At 36.3% G+C, this 26167-nt stretch overlaps 1 protein-coding gene across 3 annotated transcripts in view; it reads right to left on the bottom strand.

Moving 5' to 3' along the window:
- The window catches only part of STYX (serine/threonine/tyrosine interacting protein), a 43372-nt gene that overhangs the window by 6218 nt on the left and 10987 nt on the right, over nucleotides 1–26167 (bottom strand). The window contains exons 2-10 of one of the 3 annotated variants that reach the window (XM_006735561.3): nucleotides 23049–23081; nucleotides 21233–21286; nucleotides 17826–17923; nucleotides 14107–14167; nucleotides 13661–13697; nucleotides 13009–13048; nucleotides 12866–12916; nucleotides 11136–11208; nucleotides 1429–1522 (exon numbers count right to left, since the gene is read on the bottom strand). In XM_006735561.3, coding sequence (XP_006735624.1) covers nucleotides 1429–1522; nucleotides 11136–11208; nucleotides 12866–12916; nucleotides 13009–13048; nucleotides 13661–13697; nucleotides 14107–14167; nucleotides 17826–17923; nucleotides 21233–21286; nucleotides 23049–23081 — 541 coding nt within the window. The remainder of the gene's footprint in view (nucleotides 1–1428; nucleotides 1523–11135; nucleotides 11209–12865; nucleotides 12917–13008; nucleotides 13049–13660; nucleotides 13698–14106; nucleotides 14168–17825; nucleotides 17924–21232; nucleotides 21287–23048; nucleotides 23082–26167) is intronic. The other 2 variants (XM_031030464.2, XM_081830497.1) reach the window with 2 other exon arrangements.

The raw sequence follows: 26167 nt of genomic DNA on the forward strand, positions 1-26167 counted from the left end.
AAGAGGAGATTTTATTTACTCTTTACATCAGAGTCTGCTAGTACAGAAATTTCTCACACTGAATCAAAGCTATCACTACATGACCAACAGTTATAATAAAAAAATTTGAGTCTCAGTGGAGGAAAACTTTAGGGGAACAATTAAACTGGTAAAGGGTCTGCTGTGTTATCTGCCTAACAATGGCACAGGCTTAAAGTTATGCCCAAAAGGTTGTGCTAAATCATGGTAATGTTAATTTAGAGAGTGGATTCTAACATGAAACTAACATTTCACTGTAAGATTAATAAAATAAGGATATAAAGGTAGTATCAGGACAATGGAATGAAGCAGAAAATATGCTAGCCATAAAGCTAAATATAGGCTATAGCTGAATTTCAGATTAAGTGCCGTACCTAAGAGGTATGAGACATAAATAACTAATGCAAAGCAGAAAGTGAGGAGGTACAAATAAAGTTCTATAGGAGTTTCAAATAACTAGGGATTGGAGAAGATTAAGTTAATCTTCATTTCTCTTGAACCATGTAAACTAAGTTTTTAAGGGTAGAGACACAATGTTATGCATTCTTGGTGGAGAAAAAACACAAATGAAACCATTAGTTCAGTTTTCTGGAGTGCCTATATAAAGAGGAACACTGCGAGATACCAAGATCAGAAACACCTTACTTAAACTATGACGCTCTGTGTCTTCTTCTAGGAATTAAACCAATGAAGGATTCTGTACAGGAAAAAATACATCAGAACTATCTTTTGTGAAAATAGATCTGGCCACAATGTTTAGAACAGACCAAGTAAGAGTTTGGATAGGAGGCCAATATGGACCTGAAATAGAACGAGACTCAGTAAAAAAAAGAGACAAACAAGGGTAGCAGGTCTTAGAAAAGGAAGATAGAAGTTAAAAGATTTTGAACGCATGCTTGGATCATTAACTTTGAAAATAGGGGAGGGAGTACTCTGACATAAGGAAGAAAGGGAGAAGGGATTGAAATACTGATGACAAGAGAAAAATGGTTGGCTCACGTTAGTCACCCTACTTAATTTGAAACATGCTTTTTATGTATTAACCACCTCTTATTTTTATTAAGATCGCCTGAATATACTTAGAGCCCCTTCTCCAGATCCCTTATTTTAATCTTTACAGCAGTTATACTACTTAAAGACTTAAACTAAACCAAGAAGTTTGATCTTTGAGCTAATATATTCTATTAACCAGGTACAGTGGTGTACACACAGCAGAAGCTCAATATAATATACATGTAGTCTTTATAAAATTAATTTGCAGTTATCTTGTGTGAAATTCAATAGTCTACCCAAACTTTTCTAAACAATTTAAATTGTTCAGTATAACTTGTAAAGAGCAAAAGATGCTTTCTACCTTTTATACCATCATCTTTCTCTCCAACCTTCTCCAAAATGACAAAAAATCCTTACCTGTGGGTCCAGAATGAACAGATAATGACCTTTCTATCTGGAGTGGTGACATCATCTGTATTGTTAATTTTGCTAGGTAGATGGCTTCATATTCCTAAAAAATATTTAATTAACATGAATATACATTGAGATTCTTGGGTACCCAAAAGAGTGATTAATGCATATATTATCGGTATTCTTAGTTTATACTGAAATATCTGGTGCCATACTGTTGTAAGAGAAATGCAAGTTTAGGGGCACCTGGGTTGGGTGGCTCATTCTGTTAAGTGGCTGACTTAGTTTCAGTTCAGGTCATGATCTCAGGGTTGTGGGATGGAGCCTGGCGTCAGTACAGAGTCTGCCTGTCCCTCTCCTTCCCCCTCTGCCACTCTCCCCACTCACTCCTTTCTCTCTCAAGTAAATAAATATTTTTTAAAAGGAGAAATGCAAGTTAAAAATTCCTATCTCTTAAAAACTAAAATAAAATTCCTATCTCATACTTTCACATTTATTGAAGAAACTATAAATCAAGTCAGTTTAACAGCTTGCACTAGGGTATCATACACTGAACTGCTAGTCAGGCAGTATCTGTTCTCTGCCGCTGGGGTGTTAGTTATATGATCTCTAATTTCCTCTGTTAAAACACACACACACACACACACACCCCAAAAATGCTCATAAAGTAATTGTAAGAATAAAATGAAATAAAATTCAGTGAAGATAAAATGTTATACAGCTGAAAATAAAATGAGAGTAATATAAAGCATTTAAAGGATTCAAATATATATTTGGTTTTCTAATTCCTTAAAATTAATCGTCCTCGGGGTGCGTGGGTGGCTCAGTTGTTAAGCATCTGCCTTCGGCTCAGGTCATGATCCCGGGGTTCTGGGATCAAGCCCCACGTCGGGCTCCCTGCTCCACGGAAGCCTGCTTCTCCCTCTCCCACTCCCCCTGCTTGTGTTCCCTCTCTTGCTGTGTCTCTGTCAAATAAATAAATAAAATCTTTAAAAAAAAAATTAATAGTCCTCTACTTCCAAAGATGGAATAAAGGCATTCCTATCCCTCTCTCCTTTCTGAAAACAAAAAATAGAGAACTCCTTATCTGATGAAAGTAGGAAACATCCATAACCCTGAATAAGAGAAGAATGAAAAGAACTGATTACAAATTGGTCAGAATAGTGGTTACCTTTACAAAAGGATAAAGAGTGTTTGTGGTTAGGAAGGGGTAACACAAGGGCTTTTGTGATCCTGGCATATGTTCAATTTCTTGACCTGATGGTGGTTACATGGATGTTTATTTACATTTTATGCCTTTTCTGTATGTGTATTACATTTATTTTTAAATGGAACCAGACCAAGGTAGGCATAAAAGATGCCTGATTGCAGAAATTAGGCAGAATGGGTACATTTCAAAGTGCTCCAAAAAAAGATGGTGGATCTAAGATAAATCTAACAAGCCCTTGCACAGTATTATAGGAAATATGAGTGGGCTGTGGGGATGAGGTAGGGCATATTAAGAAAATGTGAATGCCCACACATGCCGTTTTTGCAAGAAGCAGGGTACATGTATGTAGCCAAGTATCTGATCTTAGCTAAAAATAAAAACGAAACCAGTAATTCTCAAGCCTGGCTATACCGGAGGATCACCTGAGGAGTTTTAAAATACATATATGCTCAAGACTCACCCCCAGTGATTGTCATTTAATTGGTTTAGGTTAGGTTCCCCTGGGTGGTTTTAATGTGCATGCTGTGTTTATCAATACAAACAAGAAAAACCTGTGACATAAGAGGCTCTGCTGCTTACTCATCAAGTTAACCCACCAGAGAAAAGTGGTGAGAAAGATTTCCAAAACAAGTAGGAAAATTTAAGCTGTCTGCCTTCCCCAACCACTATCCAGGTTCCTCTCCCACAATTTTATTGTTGGGCAAATAGCTGTTCCAAGAATACTTCCAGTTTAAAGATGACCAATAATCATAAAGGAACCACTGTAGTAGTTTTAGCGTAAAGATGTCACAAGGGGGAAAAAAGCAACTTTATAACCCAAAGTCACATTAAGAACAGTGTCAAGACTGCACCATGAAGCAGATGAAAATGATTAATTCTCCATGAAATCAATGAGTATGGCATTTCTTTTAAGGTTTTATTTATTTGAGAGAGTGAGAGAGAGAAAGCACGAGCAGGGGGAAAGGGTAGAGAGAGAAGTTGATTCCCCACTGAGCAGGGAGCCTGATGTGGGGATCCCAGGACCCTGAGATTATGACCTGAGCCGAAGGCAGACACTTAACTGAGCTAGCCAGGTGCCCAATGAGTATGGCATTTCTGAAATTGAGTTCAAAGAAGAAATAAAAGGACTCATGGAAGAAATGTAACAATGAAACAGATGACATACAAACTATTAGAGCTCAATGGGAGAGAAAAAACCCACAGAAATAATGAATGAATGAATATAATAGAATCAAAGAGAACAGACCATACTAATTCTGGCATAATACCAATTTTCTCTTTTCTCGACTGTTTCAAACTGCAAATATACTACACTTCCTATCATTTTAGAAAACAAACAAAATCCTCCTTAATAACCCTAGTTTCCCCTCTAGCTACTGTCGTTTTCCCCTTCAAAGTATAATTCCTAAAATTATCTATTCTTGCTATTTATATTCCTCTCTTCCCATTTTCTCCTGAACTCTGAGCAATTATGTTTATCCTCCCCCATCCACAAAACCTGTTTGTCAAGGCCACCAATGACCTCATGTTCCTAACCTAATGTCAATTCTCAGCCTTTATCTTATTTAACTTATTATCAGCTTTTGATACAGTGAATCATTCCCCACTTTTTTAAGATTTATGTATTTATTTTGAGAGAGAGAGAGAGAGAAGAGGGCAGGGAGAGGGAGAGAATCTCAAGCAGACTCCCCACTGAGTGTAGGGCTCAATCTCATGACCCATGAGATCATGACCTGAGCCGAAATCAAAAGCTGGGCGCTTAACCAAATTAGCCACCCAGGTGACCCCATTCCCTACTTCTTCAAACACTTTCTTCACTTGACTTCCCAAACAAGCCACCCTGATTTTTTTCCTATGTCAGTGGCCATTCTTTTCAATCTCTTCTACTAATTCATCTCCCAACCCTCTACATGTTGGAATGCATTAGGATCTGTTTTGGAAATTATTCTCTATCTGCACTCCCCTAGTGATCTCACCTAGTCTCAGGACTTTCAATAGCACCTATATACTGATAATCCTAAGATACATGGTTCTTTCCCATGAACTCTGGACTTTATATAACTGCCTATTGTCCAACGGCCCTCTCAACCTTAAGATGACCAAAACTGAACTCGATTGTACTCCCTTCAAACCTTTTCGTGCAGTTTCTTCCATATCTTCCATAAAAGCTTAGATCATCCTAATCTCCTCTCTTCACATCCAGTCCATCAGCAAATTCTGTCAGCTATACAGTCAAATAAATCCAAAATGTGATCTCTTCTCACCTCTTCCCCTACTACCATTTTGGTCCAAACTAACATTTTCTTTTGACTTGTAGGGATTTGGGGGTAAGGGCAGAAGCAAGTATACTTGTTAGAAAGCAACTGCAATAATGTAGTCAAAAGAAAATTAAGGAAACAAGCCATGCAGATATTTGGGGAAAAGCATTCTAGGTGTGGGGAGATAAGAGCAAGTGCCTTGAAATGAGAACATGCATAGTATTTTCAAGGAATTATGAGAAGGTCAGTGTGACTAGAACATACATAGTAAGCAGATGGGATTGTAGATTATAACTTGAGAGGTAAGGGACTACACATGTAGGGATTTATAAGCCATTATAATAAATAAGGCCTCTGGCTTTTAATGGAGGAGGAATAACTTCTTGTAGTAAAATTCTGCCTATGGTGCTGAGTATACCGTGTTGAATACAGGATACTGTAAATTTCATAAGAAATACATATGTTCTACACAAAGAAAACTTTAAAACACTAAAGGAAACAGTAATTGATGAGAATAAATGGAATATATTCTTAGGAAGACTAAAAATATAAAGGTGTCAATTCTTTTTCAACTGTGAACTTAGCAGTAACTTAAAAAAATATAGGGCTCTTTCCAGCAAAGTTCACACCAAAAAGTAAATGTTAAGAAGTTTCCAGGAAAATTCTAGAAAGAATATTAATGAGGAAATCTTAAGCTATACCTTAAGTTATTTATATAATAACATTGTATTTAAAACTGTTTAATACAGTTGCAGCATTAAGCAGAGCAATGGAACAGAATACAAAGTCCAGAAATAGACCCATGTCTAGATCAGAGTTTGGTATATAATAAAAATGGCATTTTAAATCAGTTGGCTAAAGACAGATTACTTAATAATATAAAAAGAGCTCTTATAAAACAAAGAGGAAAAAGACCAACAATCTGATAGAAAAATGGGCAAACCACAGGAGTTGCCACTTTTACCACCATGATGGCAATGATCAGAAAATCTAATAAAATACTTTGGCTATTGGCATTGGACAGGAACTACTAGGAAACAGGTACTCCTTGTTTCCTGGCGGTTTACATTATTTCACCCTTTTTAAAGACTATATGGTAACATCAAATTTCAAATCCCTCTGACCCAGCAATTCCATATATATATATATATGTTATCATACAGGTATATTTCAGATGTAAACAAAGATGTACCTACCAGTATACTTCTCCCAATATTGTTTATAATCATGAAAGGCTAGAAACAACCTAAAACGTTTATGTATAAGAAATCATACGAAGTTGTGATGCATATATACATTTGTACATATTCATATAGAAACATTATGCAGTTAGACTTGTATATATATTGCTGAATTTTTTAACATGTGTATATTACTTTTACAAATACAAAAATAAATTCTAAAAGACAATGTTTTTACACAACAGGATTAAAAGGCAAAGAAACTTATAGTTTTGTATTTTATAAAAAAAGAATAAAAAGAAACATTTTACATAAACATGCTAGAGTAAGAAATACCAGTTTGTTTTAAATGAATGAAAAAAAAGTAAAATTTAAAGTTTGGTAACTGAGACAGTCCATTTTATTAGTTTTTTTTTGAAGATTTTATTTGAGAGAGAGAGAGCATGAGTAGCTGGTGGGGGTGGGGGAAGAGGGGTGCACCGAGGGAGAGGGAGAAGCAGACTCCCCGCTGAGCAGGGAGCCTGATGTGGGGCTCAATCACAGGACCCCAAGATCATGACCTGAGCCAAAGGCAGATGCTTAACCAACTGAGCCACCCAGATGCCCCTGAGACAATCCATTTTGTAACGCTCTTGATGTCTCAATGTGAGATTTATTCCCGCATACATAACTGGATGGAATCAGCCAGAGGACATTCTTCAATCTCTGATATTCCTTCTTAGAAAAAAATGAACTAGTTTAATCAGATACTATTTAATCAAATAGAAGAAATTTCTATCAATTGTTTTATTTACTTTTTATTTTCATTTAATTTTTAAAAATTTTTTAAATTTAAATTCAATTAACATATAATGTATTACTGGTTTAAGAGGTAGAGGTTAGTGATTCATCAGTCTTATATAAAATACCCAGTGCTAATTATATCACATGCCCTCCTTAATGTCAATCGCCCAGTTACCCCATTCCCTCCACCCCACCCCAGCAAACCTCAGTTTGTTTCCTATGATTAAGAGTCTCTTATGGTTTATCTCCCTCTCTGATTTCATCTTGTTTTATTTTTCCCTCTTCCCCTATGATCCGATTTGTTTCTTAAATTCCACATATCAGTGAGATTATGATTACTGTCTTTCTCTGATGGTCTTATTTCGCTTAGCATAATACCCTCTAGTTCCAGCCACATTGTTGCAAATGGAAAGATTTCAATTTTTGATGGCTGTGTAATATTCCATTGTATATATAATACACACCACATCTTTATCCATTCATCTGTCAATGGACATCTTGGCTCTTTCCATAGTTTGGCTATTGTGGACATTGCTGCTATAAACATCGGGGTGCATGTACCCCTTCGGATCCCTACATTTGTATCTTTGGGGTAAATACCCAGTAGTGCAATTGCTGGGTCACAGGGTAGCTCTATTTTCAACTTTTTGAGGAACCTCCATGCTGTTTTCCAGAGTGGCTGCAACAGCTTGCATTCCCACCAACAGTGCAGGAGGGTTCCCCTTTCTCCGCATCTTCGCCAACATCTGTCATTTCCTGACTTGTTGAGTTTAGCCATTCTGACTGGTGTGAGGTGGTATCTCATTGTGGTTTTGATCTGTATTTCTCTGATGCTGAGTGATATTGAGCATTTTTTGGTATGTCTGTTGGCCATTTGGATGTCTTCTTTGCAGAAATGTCTGTTCATGTCTTCTGCCCATTTCTTGATTGGATTATTTGTTCTTTTGAGTGCTGAGTTTGTTAAGTTCTTTATAGATTTTGGATACTAGCCCTTTATTTGATAAGTCATTTGCAAATACCTTCTCCCATTCTGTCAGTTGTCTTTGGTTTTGTCAACTGTTTCCTCTGCTGTGCAAAAGCTTTTTATCTTGATGAAGTCCCAATAGTTCATTTTTGCTTTTGTTTCCCTTGCCTTTGGAGATGTATCTAGCAAGAAGTTGCTGTGGCTGAGGTCAGAGGTTGCTGCCTGTGTTCTCCTCTAGGATTTGGATGAATTCCTGCCTCACACTGAGGTCTTTCGTCCACTTTGAGTCTATTTTTGTGTATGGTGTAAGGAAATGGTCCAGTTTCATTCTTCTGCGTGTGGCTGTCCAATTTTCCCAACACCAATTGTTGAACAGACTGTCTTTTTTCCATTGGATATTCTTTCCTGCTTTAAGATCAGTTGACCATAGAGTTGAGGGTCCATTTCTGGGTTCTCTAGTCTGTTCCATTCATCTATTTGTCTGTTTTTGTGCCAGTGCCGTACTGTCTTGATGATGACAGCTTTGTAATAGAGCTTCCAGTCTAGAATTGTGATGCCACCAGCTTTGGTTTTTTCCAACATTCTTTTGGCTATTTGGGGCCTTTTCTGGTTCCATACAAATTTTAGGATTATTTGTTCCAGCTCTGTGAAAAAAGTTGATGGTATTTTGATAGGAATTGCACTGAATGTGCAGACTGCTCTAGGTAGCATAGACATTTTAACAATATCTGTTCTTCCAATCTATGAGCATGGAACGTGTTTCCATTTCTTTGTGTCTTCCTCAATTTCTTTCACAAGTGTTCAACAGTTTTCTGAGTACAGATTCTTTGCCTTTTTGGTCAGGTTTATTCCTAGGTATCTCATGGTTTTGGGGGCAATTGTAAATGGGATCGACTCCTTAATTTCTTTCTTCTGTCTCATTGTTAGTGTACAGAAATGCAACTGATTTCTGTGCACTGATTTTATATCCTGCCACTTCGCTGAATTCCTGTATGAGTTCTAGCAATTTTGGGGTGGTTTTTTGGGATCCTCCCAAACTTCCAGCCCCAGAACCGAAAGCTTGGGGCCCCACTCCTCAATGAGCCCTCAGAAAAAAGCATCAATCACTCCTGTCTCCCTGGTCTCCATCTACACTCTGTGTTCACCCAGCCTGTGACTGAGCATTTCTATCTCAGACCACCACCCGTTTCCAGCATCCAAACCCTGCAGACTTCTGTGGTGCGCTATTGCGCCACTCCTCCTGGGGGAGCAAGGGGGGTCTTGCCGGTTCTGCCACTTGCTGAGCCCCTGCTCGGAAAGCAGTCACCCAACTGTGCCGCAGTTTGTGGTTTATGGCAACACCCCAGCTGAGAGTCCACTCCTGGGCTCATTGTAGCCAGCTTCCCTGCTCCAATGCCTGGGAACTCTGCCACACTCAGACACCCCTGGTCTCCTGTGATTCTGAGACCACACTGTCCCAACGAGGGTTCCACCCCCGCTTAGCCACCTTGAGTGCCTTTAAGGCTGGGATGTCCCCTACCCCCCACCGGAGCAGACTTCTAAAAGTCCTGAATTTGCACTTTGCTGCTCTATCACTTTCCTGTAGCCGGCTTAGAGAGGCTCCCTCCCCCCACGGTTTATTTTCCCATATATCGTCTTGGATTCACTTCTCCTACCTCCAACCTTGCAGAAAGTGCTCACTTTTCTATGTGCAGAGTTGCAGCTATTCTTTTTTTTTTTTTTAAGATTATTTATTTATTTGAAAGAGAGAGTGAGAGAGAGAGAGCACATGAGAGGGGGGAGGGTCAGAGGGAGAAGTAGACTCCCTGTGAGTGGGGAGCCTGATGTGGGACTCGATCCCGGGACTCCAGGATCATGACCTGAGCCAAAGGCAGTCGCTTAACCAACTGAGCCACCCAGGCGCCCCCCTCCTTTTAAAGATTTTTTTTTTTTTTTAAAGATTTTATTTATTTATTTGAGAGAGAGAGAATGAGAGACAGAGCATGAGAGGGAGGAGGGTCAGAGGGAGAAGCAGACTCCCCTCCAAGCAGGGAGCCCAATGCGGGACTCAGTCCCGGGACTCCAGGATCATGACCTGAGCCGAAGGCAGTCGCTCAACCAACTGAGCCACCCAGACGCCCTAAAGATTTTTTATTTAAGTTGCAGCTATTCTTTTATTCTTTTCTTAGATCTCCTGTTGAGTTCACAGGTGTTCAGAATGATCTGATAGCTATCTAGCTGAATTCCTGGGACAAGATGAAACTAGGGTCCCCTACTCCTCTGCCATCCTGGACTCTTCTTTTTTTTTTTTTTTTTTTAAAGATTTTATTTATTTGCGAGAGACACGATGAGAGACAGACAGCATGAGAGGGAGGAGGGTCAGAGGGAGAAGCAGACTCCCCGCTGAGCAGGGAGCCCGACGTGGGACTCGATCCCGGGACTCCAGGATCATGACCTGAGCCGAAGGCAGTCGCTTAACCAACTGAGCCACCCAGGCGCCCCCATCCTGGACTCTTCTAACATCAATTATTTTATCTTACATTTAACAAGGTGCCTTTAGCCCTTTTTTCACAGTAATGGCAGCTTTTAAGAAAAGACTTAAAAAACAAAAAGGAAAATACCTTTAACTAGAAATGTAAATTTGAATAGAAAAATCAAATTAGGAGGTACTTGCCTGGCTCAGTTGGAGGAGCATGCAACTCTTGATCTCAGGGTTGTGAATTTGAGCCCCATGTTGGGTGCAGAGATTACTTAAAATAAACTTAAAAAAGGGTGCCTGGGTGGCTCAGTCATTAAGCGTCTGCCTTCGGCTCAGGTCATGATCCCAGGGTCCTGGAATCGAGCCCTGAATCAGGCTCCCTGCTCAGCAGGAAGCCTGCTTCTCCCTCTCCCACTCCCCCTGCTTGTGTGCCCTCTCTCGCTGTGTCTCTGTCAAATAAATAAATCTTTAAAAATAAATAAATAAAAATACACTTAAAAATAATAATAATGAAATCAATCAATCAAATTAGATTATGGAAATTTTTAAGTATTTAAAATAAATTCTAGGGTGTCTGGGTGGCTCAGTCAGTTAAGCATCTGCCTTCAGCTCAGGTCATGATCTCAGAGTCCTGAGATCGAGTCCCGTGATGGGCTCCCTGCTCAGCAGGGAGCCTGCTTCTCTCCCTCTCCCCATCCCCCACTCATGCTCTCTCTTGCTATCTCCCTCTCAAATAAATAAAATCTTTAAATAAAACTTAAAAAATAAGAAAATAAATTTTACACTTAAATTACATAGACGTAAGATTTTAATTATCCTCCTTTCTGACTACTTTAAACATGAGGATGAGAGAAGTTACCTGAAGTTGATGAACAAATCCAGCATTAGGATTAATACAAAATCTTCTTTCTTGAACATAAGCAAATGCATCTCTGAAAAGAAAAAAAAAGAAAACTAAGGTGATGGTATTCGTTCATGAATTAATCTCAATTTTTTTAGTATCTACCTAAAATAGGAACTTATCTAAAAATTTACCTGAACAGGAAATCATAATCATAAAACTTGTGCTACAGAGAGGTAGCAAGCTATAGTGGAAAAATCAACAGCATGGGCAGATGAAAGATCACCATACCTCTGTTTACCAGGTTGTGTTCTAAGGGAAGCTGCTCAACTTTCTAAGCTTTATTTTTCTTGTGTGTAAACTGGAGTTTATAATAGTTCCTATTTTGGAGGGCTATTATGAAGATGGGTGATAGTAAATGTAAAGCACCTTGTGAAACATCTATTACAAAATACCGTGCTCAAAATTTTATCATTGTTTAAACAAGGAGTATATCTACTTCCTTGTGTTGTTGTGAGGCTTAAATGAGATAAAGAGCCTAGAATAGCACCTAGATTCACTATTAATATTATTACTGTCAAGACACCAAATAATAAAGAGAATATATAAAACAAGTCTACCAACGAACAAAGCATTTGTATTCAAATAATATTAACTGATACTTTTAAGCAAACTTTCCATCAAAATTTAAACTTAAAGGATACCAAACAAACTAAACAAGATTTTGAATGTCTACTGTGTGTCAGGAATGTGGATCCAATGCTGAACACAGCTCAAATGAAGAGAGTTAACAGGGAACATGGTATAATGATGGACAGGTTGACACAGGCATACCAAAGTTTTACTGACCATGATAAGAATTATTAAGGATCAGAAACCTCTGAGAGCTTTTTGGGGTAAGGTGATTATTTGGTCAGATTTATCTTTTGAAAAGATCAACTGTAGTGTGAGGGAAAAAAACAGACTGGAGAAGTAAAGAATACATGAAACCACTAATAAGGCTACCACTGTTAGAGTCCAAGAAAGACATGACTGGAGCTTGGATTAGGGGATTAAATGATGATGAAGAGAAAGATAAAGAGACAGATTCAAGGTATATTTTAGAACATAAAAGAAACAGGATTTGGTAATGGGTAAGGTTGGGAGATAGGGAGTGAAAGACAAGGAGTTGTCAATGATTACAAGACTTCTAGCAAGACACACTAAAAAAAAGAAACACTGTACACTGGCCAGGTTTTTGTTTTGGGGCTCTCTCTTTTTTATCTAGCCAGTATGCTTCAAAAAGTTGATTCTGGTTAAGAAAGACTATACTGAATTGCGAATAGAAGCTGAAACAATTTCTAGGTTAATTTTTCATCCAACTACTGTTAAAGGAAAACATAACAAATTAGCGTTTTAAGCAAGGGAAGCAATAACATCTGTGTCTAAGAGTTTTTAAACTCGGGCTAAACAATTCTCTAGCAGTAAATAATTAGTTTTCCATAATTATTCCTAACTATAAGTACCTTGGCTTCTTAACAACATTTAGCACTAGCTCCCTAAAACCACAAAATATTAGCCAAGTAGATCTATATAAGGTAGATAAGCTATAAAGGTTAAGAGACTAATCATGGGATAAAGAGCCTGCCTAATCAACATGAATAGATGACAAAATCAGGATTATCAACTTTAAAATCCGAAACTGTTTCCTTTAAGCTTCATTTTACTGAGAATTTAAATTGTGACTAGGTTTCAGAGTACTTTCTTACCTGTACTTCATTCCAAATGTTTCCATAATGTATGCAATAACAAAGGCAGCACTGAAGAGGGGGAAAAAATTTTAGAAAAAAATAGAAAACAGAGCTCATTAATGAAATGCTAGAGAAAGAAAGATAATCTCCTAACTTCATACCTCCTGGAGATTCCTGCATTTCCATGGACAAGAACTTTTCCTGAAAAACAAGAAATAGTTATTCTGACAAAAAAACATCTAATTCAGCAACTAAAATATACTGAAACCATGTACCATATCACAGTATGATAAATCTTTTCTTAAACATTTTATATTTTATACATACCACACTTAGATATTTATTAACTTTCAATCTTTACAATTTATACTTTGAAATTAAAGGGATTTAAAAGTGACCCAAAACTGGAAAACAGTTATATAGGAATATTTAAGAAAGCCTATCCAAATGAAACAAGGAGTTGGGAAAAAACAAATTTGGGAATAGTCTATTACATACAATTGCAACTTCCATATCCTGCATTTAAGACAAATGTTAACTAAAACATTAACTGTGGGCGCCTGGGTGGCTCAGTTGGTTGAGCGACTGCCTTCGGCTCAGGTCATGATCCTGGAGTCCCTGGATCGAGTCCCGCATCGGGTTCCCTGCTCGGCAGGGAGTCTGCTTCTCCCTCTGACCCTCCCCTCTCTCGTGTGCTTGCTCTCTCATTCTCTCTCTCTCAAATAAATAAAATCTTTAAAAAACAAAAAACAAAACATTAACACAGAGTCCCCTAAAACTAAATATTGAGCAAGTAAAGAAAATATTATTTACCTCCAGTTTGTAAGCTTCCATCAATAAATTCTTTAGTCTGAAGGCAAAAGACAGTGTGTTTTAATAAAACATGTGGATTAATACAAGCATAAAATATACATACGGTAAAACAAATATACTGAAAAAATTTATTTATATTAATAAAAATTGCCTTCATTCAAGAATTTCCAAAATGCTACAAATGCACCTATTACAAATTTTAGAAATTATACAGGATCTAAAATTTAATTTGAATTTAATATATTCAAAATGTGATTTCTCAGATATTTGGAGATCATAAAAAGGTTTTAAAAATAAATATTCTTTAAAATATAATCCCACAATTTTCAGTCATAACAAAGTAAAAGCAGCATAGGAAGGAATTAGTTTCATTATTATTAAATTTTAGAACCATAATTAAGAAGTCAAATCATAAAATTTAAATGAAATTAAAGCAGGATACTTACCATGGGAAAATAACGTATTATATTTTCAACTGGATTATCTGCAATATCCAAGACTAAATATCTGAAAATAGAGTATTTCGTGATAAGCACACTTTCAGATAAAACTCTGTGTATAAAAAACTTCAAAAGTTCTTGACAACCATGAAAATAATGCAAAACAACTTTCAAAGTATCATATTCCCAAGAATTGGGTCATAGATTTTATATTGTTTAAATGCACAGCATTTAAAGCCTTAAATAATAAGTTAACATTTCTGATACCTTTGTATAAAAAAAATCTATCTGGTTAAAATTGAAAAATCACATGAAGGAAGAAAACTTTCCTCTAGATCAGAGTGGACCTATAATATAAAGAGAAAAAGTGTCTGTATTCTTTACTGTTATTCTTCTATTTCTACTAACTTCCCCATGGACTAGAAGATTCTTCTTTGAGTGGCCCTCTGCTCCCTCCTCACAATGCTACAGAGGACAATTCAGAGGAAGCCCAAAGTCTGAAAGAGAAGAAGGTAATCAAAATGGAAGTTTAACAGAGCAATGAGTCAAACATTCATTGCTTGAACTAACCTTCAGTAGAGCAAAAATCAACCAAGAGACTACCTGTCCTATAATTTTGCACTTTGGAAAATACTGATAATAAGACATTATTAATATGCTAGGCTTATTTTGTGAAAACCTTCCTAACCTATCCTAGAGCCCCTGTTTATTGGTACAACTATAGTAATTATTTTTTTCTTTTCTTTTTTTTTCTTATTTATTTATTATGTTAGTCACCATAAGGAGGGCATGTATTGCACGGAGCACTGGGTGTTATACGCAAACAATGAATCATGGAACACTACATCAAAAACTAATGATGTACTGTATGGTGACACCTATAGTAATCAAGTTACAAAATTAATTTTTAAAGTCAATATTGCCTTAAAAATGACAGTCCTTTAGTGATCATTTAAGTAGTTAGTAAAGCGATCATTTAGGTGGTAACAACTTCAATAAATTCAGAGTTTATCAGAGAGAAGCTGAAACTCAGTATCCAAGGATAATCCAATGTAAAAACCAAAAGGATTCAGACAATGACTGTATCCTAAAGTGATTGTGTAGACTGAACTATTACATAAAACACTGCTTTAAGAAAAAAAAGTTAATTCAGAGTCAATCTAAAATATTTTACTGCATTTCATTTTGAATGTTAAAAACTATTAGCAGTCAGGGTGCCTGAGTGTCGGTTAAGCATACGAATCTTCATCTCAGCTCAGATCTCGATCTCATGTTGTGATTTCAAGCCCTGAGTTGGGCTCCATGCTGGGTGTGGAGCCTACTTTTAAAAACAAAAAAACAAAAAGAAAACCCCCCCCAAAACAAAAAACTATTAGCAGAGAGGCATCTGGCTGGCTCAATCCATAGAGTTGCAGCTCTTGATCTCAGGGTTGTAAGTTCGAGCCCCATACCGGGTGTAGAGATTACTTAAAAATAAAATCTTTAAAAAACAAAAAACAGAAACAAAACTATTAGCAGAACTATCAATCTATAATCCAATATTCCAAATCTAAGGAGAAAGGGTTCTTCCATTAGGATAAAGAAGCTGTACCCAGGACATTTTGGTACTAAAAACAAAAACTCTAGACAAATTAGAAATGTATAGTATGGCATTTTTAAGTATCATGGCATTTTCTATAATATATGTAAGTCTGTATGTGTGTAGACATAATACACATATGTATAATACAGTTAAGATTTAGAGGAATATGCCAAAATGTTAACTAAAGTGTTTCCTCTAGGTTGTGAATTATGGATGATTTTATATTCTTCTTGGCATCATTCTGTATTTTCCAAAGTATCTATAAAGAACAAGGATTTTTTTTTTTTAAGATTTTATTTATCTATTTGAGAAAGAAAGAGAAGGAGCAGTGGGGAAGGGCAGAGGGAAAGGGAGAAGTAGACTCCCTGCTGAGCAGGGAGCCCAAGGCAGGGCTTGCGACGTTATGACCCTGGAATCACGACATGAGCCCAAGGCAAATGCTTAACTGACTGAGCCAACCCAGGCACCCCAAAACCAAGGATTTCTTTTACAATTAGAAAAAAAAATTCAATCTATTTTATTTTAGAATATAGACATTCCTTTTTTAAAACAAGCTTTTATTAACTGAAAAATGTGTACACATGGTAAAAAATTCTAACAGTATAAAAATATTTGCAATAAAAAATAGGCCCCTCTAGCATCCCAGACCCTGAATTTCCTTCTCAGAAGCAACCACTGTCAGATTTCTGGTCTTTCAGCCTAGAAATTTTCTATGCATGTACAAGAATATATGCCTAATATACTGTATATATTTTTAAACACACTGAGAGTATACACTTGTTTGTACACCTTGCTTTTTTAATTTAATAAATCTTAGTGATTATTCCCAATCAACACACTTAGAAATATTTCATTCTTTTTCATGGTTACAGTATCCTATTATACATTTTCACGATATACTTGGGAGTTGTCTTATACTGATGGACACTCAGGATGCTTTCATTTTTACAAACAATAAAGCAGCTAATTAAAATATTTTTAACATACATGCTTTTATATACACACAGAATATCTCTAGAATGATATTTAAGGGTTAATAGTAGCCGCCTCCCAGGAGGGAAGCTAGATGGCTGGGTTTAGAGGAGGAAAGAGACTTACTTTATTTATATACCTTTTTTCTACCCTTTTCTTGTACCATGTGTAATACATATTCTTTATTTTTAAAATAAAGTTAAAATAACATTAAAAACCATTAAATGCTCAACCACACTCATTATAATGAGAAAGGCAAATTAGAACTATACGCGACATCATTTTTACTCTAGGAAATTGAGTCATTCACTTCAGAGTGGGAATGTAAACTGATACAACTCACTGGAGGGCAATCTGCAACATCCATTAAAATTTTAAATGCTCACATTCTTTGATCCAGCAATTCCACTTCTACAAATTTATCCAATTGATATATTCACACATGAATTAAATGACATATTTAGGGATACCCACTATATTAGCAAAAGACTGGAAACAACCTAAAATGCCCAATAGGTGACAGGCTGAATAAATTTTAGTATAGCCATACAACAGATTACTATACAAGTTTAAAAAACCAATGCATCTAAGTAAGGATATGAAGCAATCTCTAAAATATATTAACATTTTTAAAGCCAGTGTAAAAAAAAAAAAAATTTACCTATAGGAATATGCTTGTATATATGTAACATATAACCCCGGGAGGATTCTCAAAAAGTAAGAGTGGATGCCTCTAGAGAGGGGAACTGAGTATCTAAGGCATAGAAATAAGGAACCTCTTCAGTATACATACTGTACATGCATTTGAATCTTTAAAATTCTGCATTATACGCATTACTTATTTAAAATTTAAAGGAAACTTATTTTTTAGGTAATATACTATATAACCATCCTTATAAAACAGATATGTACAGGGCAACCCTCTTGGGTCCCTCCCTCTTCGGGAGCTTTGTACCATCACTTTACTTATCACATAAACTTTGCTTTACTGCTCACCAAAAAAAAAAAAAAAAACACCAAGAAGAAAAAGAAAACAAAAAAACAAAACCACACACACCCACAAAAACAGGTACGTACAGAAGACTGCTATAATAAAATCAACTTGAAATATAAACTACATTACATGTTTGCTGCCCATAACATTTTAATTAATCACAGCAGTAATTCTTACCTAAATAATTGTTGAAAGTTTGGTTTAACAAAGTTTGCTTCAATATTTTGTCTTATGCATATTATATGGGTTATTCCATATTTCTGCAGTATAGGTAGCTATAAAAAAAGAGGGACAGGGAAAGAAATAGTTTAAAATACAAAACATCATCTTATTGTAACACAGATGTTTGAAAATAGATAGGGCCGAACACTACAATTAGCATAACCATATCTGAACTTTAAGTACAGGGAATTAAAGCTAATTTTGTAATAAAATACCTGAAGTGATCAGCAAGATATTTCAGTGATTCAAGATTAATATATACTACATATCCTCAAAAGGCTAACAGGATTATTTTACATAATTTTAGAGCTTGTTGAGACCTTAAAGATAATTTATTTCAGAAACAATACTAGATAGTAGTTAATTTAAAGGCACGGGCTTTGGAGTCATGAGAGCCCAAGCTCTATATTCCAGCTCTGCGGCTCAGTTTTCCCATGGGAAAATGGGGGAAATACTAACCTTTTCACTGAGTGGTTGGACAAATTACCCCTGTCAGGTGTTTGGCACAATGCCTGGAGCACATGGCAAGTGTTCAGTAAGTGGTAGTCACGTATACTGACTAAAGCCTTTATTTTTTAGAAGGGACTACTAAGGCATATACAGTTACTGAACATCACTGACACAGTTAATAGCAGTACCAGGGCCCAGATCTCTGGACTACACCAGGCCTCTCCCAGTATACTTCTTCTACTACAAGCCAGAATTAATTTATACAGTTCACAGACTAGTAACATTTCAGTTTAAAAATTCTTCTAAAGTTAAAACTGGCAACTCCAAATGATATTATATTCTGTGGTGCTTTTTTGGCTCTACATTTAAAGCAATTTAATATGACAATCCTAGATATTATCAAGTAAGTTTTTATTTGCAAGTGATTATAGGTTTCAGTGAATATAATGATGTTTGATAATGTACATGTTATATACATGTAATATATAATGTATATGACATGATATATATATAACATGACATGCTATTTCAATAGTTAGAATGTAAATTCCATGAGAACAAGGATTTTGTTCACTGATTCATATTAAGTATGTGTAACAGTACCCTGAACACATAAACTGTTCAATAATTATCTGTTCAATAAATGAATGAACAAAATCATCCTGGCAAGAGGAATCAGAATTCATAATCTTGAGTTTTCTATGATACTTTCAGTTTATACTCCTATATATTTAATTCCCACTTTCTGCATTAAATAGTCTATAACAATAATACTAATAATCCATGAAAAATCAAAGAATAATTTATATTTGTTATGGACTGAATATTTGTGCCTCTCTAAAATTTATATGTTGAAGCCCTAATCCCCAAGGTGATGGTGGTATTAGGAGATGGGGCCTTTAGTAGGAGTTAATTAGACACAGATTTAGATGAGGTCATGAGGGTGAAGCCCCATGATGGAATTAGTGCCCTGATAAGAGGAAGAACTATCTGAGCTTCCTCTTTCTGCCATGGAAAGATACAGCAAGAACACAGCTATCTCCAAGTCAGGAAGAGGGCCCTCACCAAAATCTAACCATGCTGGCACCCTGATCTCAGATTTCCCAGCCTCTACAATTGTGAGAAATAAATGTCTGTTGTTGAAGCCATTGGTCTATGATGTTTTATTATAGTAGCCCAAGCTAAGAAAGTGTCGTTTTCAAGTTTTAAATGTTATTTTTTTGCAGCAAATTTTCCTATGTCTGGCATAGATTAGATAAGAGTTTAACTATCTCTGTATTTCCTGAGTGCATCCTGAGTTAGAAGGGAGGTAAGCATTTGGTAGGAGTAATATTTAATCAATGTTCCATATTCATATTTATTAAACCTCCAAAATGTATTCAACATCTGTTCTTTTGTTTATACTTGATCTGTGATATATATATGAAGAAGTTTTCATACCTACTTTATTAGTGTGAGAAACCATAGAAGATATACATAACTACGGATGAAAACCTGCTTTAACAAGCTTTGAAGGCATATTAGACTATTACTGAGTAAAAAACAAACCTTAACAAAATAGGACCCAAATGTAAAAGCACACAGAATATTTTTTACTTTTCAATGGATTTTCATTTGTATGAAGCAAATTATGACCTAATCTCATACCTACAAACCGCAGAAAAATTATACACAAAGAAACAGTTTAAATGTATTTGAATGCAATAAAAGGTAGGCTTAACTAAATGAGTATTAGAAAAGGCATTTATTCCCTAAGCTTTCTTTATTTTTATTATTATTTGTTGTTATTATATATCTTTTGGATGATGATATGAAAAGGAATATGAGCTGTACTATGGTGATTCAGAATGGGAAATAATCAAATTTTGTCATAGAAACTCTTCCTCAGTCTAATAATTAGACCATGGTGAAACTGAGAGGGGAGAGGTTTTGAGCAGATCTATAAAGAAATACTTGTAATTTAATGTGACAAATACTATAATAGGTATATTTATAAAATGCTGTAGGAATACAAAAAGCAAATAATCTAAAACCATTTTGAAGGCCAGCAAATACTACATTATTTGGACTTTATCTTAAGTAAGTCACAGTTAAGTCTATAGTTATCTATCTTTTCCTTAGTACTTTTTTTTTTCTTTTTTTACCAACACCCCACCCTTTCCAACCTAGTTGTAGGCCATCAAAACTAGGTTTACTCTTATGTATACCTCAATAGTCAAAAAGCCTTCCAGTTTCAAAGAAATGACTCTAATTTTAAAAAACTCCCTACTCATCTAAAACTAATATATTAAAACATTAAAGTTAAAAATTCTACAGTTTTTTTTTTTTTTACAGAACTTACTGTAGATAGATATTATACACAAGAATGCTGACTTCTAAATAGGGTACTGGGGAAAGCATGTGGTATGTTTCACATTATAATTCAAAGCGAATTAGTAGCACTGTCCTAATTCATAGGACTGAATCCTGTAGGAAGTGGCAACAAAATTGCTTCATATATTAAAATGAGATTTACCCTGTTAACTGTGTCAACTAAAGAAATCCATTTCAGTTTGACTATACAGGAGACAGATATATATGGTATAACACTTTACAGCCTGGAGCATCCAGGTCTCTGAAGTTTGGAAAAACAGAAATCAGATTTTATCAATTAAAACGTGCATACACATGCACACACACACATTTACCCTTGATAAGGAATGATTAACTAAAATGTCATATATACTTATTTGTGATCTGTGGTGACACACCTGACAATCACTAGTCCAGTAAAATCTAAAAAGAGGTAGGTACTCCAGAGTAACATGCAGTATTTGTGGACCTTCCCTCAAATAAAACTCTTACTACTAAAAAAATTTATTCCAAAAAAGCTGGTTAATAGTCTCTTGATGAACCTAATCTAAAGTTCATACCTTGCTTTTCATAGCAGAAGAATATGGACCTAAAAACAATCCAGGTAAAATTTCCTAGGGAAAAAAAAATTGAGATATTTACCATTAACAATTTAAATTTATACAAACTATGTACCATATAAGTGGATTTGTGGAGTATTTTCATAATTGTTATAATAATTTGCTAAAAAGCTTGTAATTTAGGGAACATTTTCTAGCCACACTGAGCAAATGATTGGGAAGAGAAATGCAGATGTGCTTTATAATATCAAATGAGACATTTAAAGTTTAAATATAGTTCTGAAAAGTCAGATATCTGAACTTCCACAGTACTTTTTAGAAGCACTTTGGGTAAAATTAGCATATTATATGACTGTCTTTTTATTTTTATTTTTTTAAAGAGAGGGGTAGAGAGGCAGTGGGAGGAGAGAGAATCTCAAGCAGGCTCCACACCCAGCATGGAGCCTGAGGGAAGGCTCAGTCTCCTGACCCTGAGATCATGACCTGAGCCAAAATCAAGAGTCCAACACTTAACCAACTGAGCCATACAGGTGCCCCTATATTAATGAAACATCTCTAATTTTACTTATATTCTCTGCTATAGTCTAAAAATAAACTTGGCATGGGGCACCTGGGTGGCTCAGTCGGTTAAGCATCTGCCCAGCTCAGGTCATGATCCCAGGGTCCTGGGATCGAGCCCCACAACAGGCTCCCTGCTCAGCGGGAAGCCTGCTTCTCCCTCTCCCACTCCCCCTGCTTGTGTTCCCTCTCTCGCTGTGTCTCTCTGTGTCAAATAAATAAATAAAGTCTTAAAAAAAAAAGATATAAATTAGGCATAAAGAAAATTACCCCTCTGGAATTACACAAAACCTTATTCAGCCAAATCTGTTGTTACCTATAGTTCATAAAAGTATTATTGCAAAGTTTAAAAAAGACCAATATCAAATGTTTGCCTACTGACAGTTTCAACAATTTTAAATAAATACCTTCCAAATGCTAGATTAAAATTTATTCTATGTGAATTCAATATAGAAAGATTTTAGTTGGGCTGTATCATATCCTAGATACTAATATAGTGCAATTTTGCAGTTCAGTTCTTTGAAAAATTGTAATTATTTGTGTATAGGTCTGATGTCTCCTACCAGCTTCTTGGGGGCAGAAATTACATTTTACTCATCTTTGCATTCCCCATAGCACCAAGTAAAATGCCCCACAGGTACTCAGATACTTTCAGAAAAAGAGAATTTTTACTAACAGAGAAAAGAAACAGATTTTTATAAGTCAAGGTTTCCCGGAAACAGGAGACATTGCTTGATTCTGGGGCTAGCAGAGTGACGTAAATGGTAAGAAATGGAAAAGAAAAACTGCTATGAGGGTTAACATTTTATCATTCCATATTGGGAGTATTCAACTCAGTCTTCTGGAGGACTTCATTATGGAAGTTGACTGAAAATCAGACACAAAAAGGAGCAATTATTCAAGAGTGATTTGCTTTATAGTCAACTCTTTTGGACTTATCTAAACTAGCCAGACACAGAATACAAAGTGTTTTCAAAAGGAATAAAAATATTGTACCCAATTTTTCAGATAAGGAAAAACAAAGTGATTCATTAAGCACATACATATATTACTATGTCCATGATTCTAATCTAAGGAAGGCAACAATTCATTTCCTATCTTTTTAAGATCCATGATTAATCTCAAATATGCTGATTTTTAAAAGACTCAATGAACTTACAGATCATGAGCCAACAGGTCTCAAATCCTTTGTGAAATTAGGTTATTTAATAATAATAATAATATGGGTTGGTTTGAATAAACAAAAAGGTTATCTTACCTGCATCTCTCGTCTCATAGGGTATGTCCATTCCTTAAAGATGGAAAGAAAACACAAGAATAAAAGTAAATGACATATAAAAAATGTTACCCAATTAAAAGTTAAAGATGTGACATAAAAGTGTATGGATTTTTTAAAAAATACATTGTACTTTAAGAATATTCTATAGATTGAACTGGCTTCGCAAACACCTGAAAAATTTAAGTGACAAGAAACAATGATTAAAGAGCATCTGGGTGGCTTAGTTAAGTGTCTGCCTTCGGCTCAGATTATTATCTCAGGGTCCTGAGATCAAGCCCTACATTGGGCTCCCCACTTAGTGGGGAGTCTGCTTCTCCTGTTCCCTCAGCCTGTCTCCCCCAGCTTGTGTACTCTCTCTCTGAAATAAATAAATAAAATCTTAAAAAAAAAAAAAAGAAACAATGATTAAGGTATTCCTTAGGTAACTGCGCTTCCAAAATTACAATTATGTTACTTCATACAGTGGATGGAATAGTTCATTAATTAAAACAGATATTCCAGAAATTTCTCCCCAAAACTGATCCTCCAAATCAGAAATGTCAAATAGCCTTTTTGTGATTCATGTCAACTCTAACCAACTGGCAGCAGATAGCTAAAACACTGTGTGAGGAAAGACTTAAGTACAGTGATCAATGAGCAGTATACATAACAGATGAAAGAATGTTAGGTGATAGGTATTTGCCATCCCTGACCTAAACCTCCAAATGCTTATCAGCCTTTTTCATATCTTACTTGGGCTTGAGATTCTTTTAGTTTGATTCCCTTTAAAGATACACTTCATGAAAGTATAGAGTTCATTCTGTCTTTGGAATGCAGACCAAAATAAACTGGAAAATAATGCAAAATGCCAATGGCAAAAGACAGAAAACATTTTAAAAGCTGGGCAAAGGGGCACCTGGGTGGCACAGTCGGTTAAGTGCCTGACTCTTGGTTTCAGCTCACATGATCTCATGGTCGAGAGATCAGCCCCAGCGCCTCTGCACTCAGCAGGAATCTGCTTGAGATTTTCTCTCCCTCTCCCTCTGCTCCTCCCGCTTGTGTGTGCGCACATGCTCTCTCTCGCTCTCTCTAAAATAAATAAATGTTTTTAAAAAAAAAAAAGTTGAGAGAAGAGGAGCACCTTGGGGGCTCAGTTGGTTGAGCACCTGACTCTTGATTTCAGCTCAGGTCATGGCCTCAGGGTCCTGGGATCAAGCCCTGCACTGGGCTCCTTGAGAGGCAGGGAGTCTGCTGGAGATTCTCCCCCTCTCTCTTTGCCCCTCCCTCCCCAAAATAAATAAATTAATCTTCTTAAAAAAATAAAGAAAAATTGGGAAAAGAAAAAAGCAGTTACAGTGAATTGATATGAAGAATCAAAGTACAGATAGTCCTCATTTGTAAATGGACTATATTCCAAAAGTTTCTAACTTGGTTGCTTAAAACTCAGAATTATAAACAGAAATAAGGTTTCTAAAGTGAAAACTGGAAGAGCTTTTTAAAAAAATCCTTTATTTTCAGGTGAAAGGAATTAAGGGGTACAAACTTCCAGTTTGGGAATATAGCCAATAATTTGGAATAACTTTGTATGGTGACAGAAGTTAACTACACTTATTGTGAGCATTGGGCAGTGTACAGAACTGTCCAATCACTATGTAATATACCTGAAACTAATATAACATTATATGTCAATACCCTACAACCCAGCAATTACACTATGTATTTTTTTTTAAGATTTTATTTATTTATTTGACAGAGAGATAGAGAGCACAAGTAGGCAGAGCAGCAGGCAGAGGGAGAAGCAGACTCCCCGCCAAGTGGGGAGCCCAACGTGGGGCTCCATCCCAGGACCCTGGGATCATGACCTGAGCTGAAGGCAGATGCTTAACCGACTGAGCCACCCAGATGCCCAACCGACTGAGCCACCCAGATGCCCCAACACTACTATGTATTTATCCAAAGGATACAAAAACAGAGATTCGAAGGTGCACATGCACCCCAATGTTTATAGTGGAAATGCCCACAATAGCCAAAATATGAAAAGAGCCCAGATGTCCATGGACAGATGAACGGATAAAGTGGTATATATACACAATGGAGTATTACTCAGCCATCAAAAAGAATGAAATCTTGCTATTTGCAATGATGTGGATGGAACTAGAAAGCATTCTGCTAAGCAAAATAACTCAGAGAAAGACAACTACCAAATGATTTCACTCATATGTGGAACTTAAGAAACAAAACAGATGAACATAGGGGAAGGGAAGGAAAAATAAAATAAGATAAAAACAGAGAGGGAGGCAAACCGTAAGAGACTCTTAACTACAGGGAACAAACTGAGGGTTGCTGGGTGGGGGAATGGGGTAACTGGGTGATGGGCATTAAGGAGAGCACTTGATGTAATGTGCACTGGGTGTTATATGCAACTGATGAATCAACTAAATTCTACCCCTGAAATTAGTAACACACTGTATGTTAACTAAATTGAATTTATTTTTTTAACCCAAAAATGTTATTTTATTTTAAATACTCTGTGATTGAAATAATTTGCAGAAAATATGTGCCTTGTTAAGCCAATATCCAGTGAATGCTGCATGCAGACAATTTCTACAACCATATATAGTGACATGCTTAGAAGTACATTTGTGGGGGCACCTGGGTGGCTCAGTTGGTTAAGTGTCTGCCTTTAGCTCAGGTCATGATCCCACTGTCCCAGGATCAAGGCCCATGTGGGGCTCCCTTCTCAACGGGGAGTCTGCTTCTCCCTCCCCCTCCTCGTGTGCACTCGTGCTCTCACTCACTCTCTCCCTCTCAAATAAAATCAAAAAAAAAAAAAAAAAGAAGTACATTTGCTATTTGTTCCAATCTAAACAATTTAAATTAAAAAAAATTAACAAACAAACAAGGGGTGCCTGGGTGGCTCAGTCAGTTAAGTGTCATACTCTTGGTTTGGCTCAGGCCATGATCTCAGGGTCATATGATCAAGCCCCGTATCAGGCTCTGCACTCAGTGGAGATTGCCTCTCTCCCTCCCTCAGCCCCTTCCACCTATCCAAAAAATCAAACAAACAAACCCTTTTTCATTTTAAAATAATTTTAGGGTTACAGGAAAGTTAAAAATAG

Source organism: Leptonychotes weddellii, chromosome 9, assembly GCF_054177405.1.
Source record: "Leptonychotes weddellii isolate Sample4059 chromosome 9, ASM5417740v2, whole genome shotgun sequence".
Classification (NCBI taxonomy): Eukaryota; Metazoa; Chordata; class Mammalia; order Carnivora; family Phocidae; genus Leptonychotes; species Leptonychotes weddellii.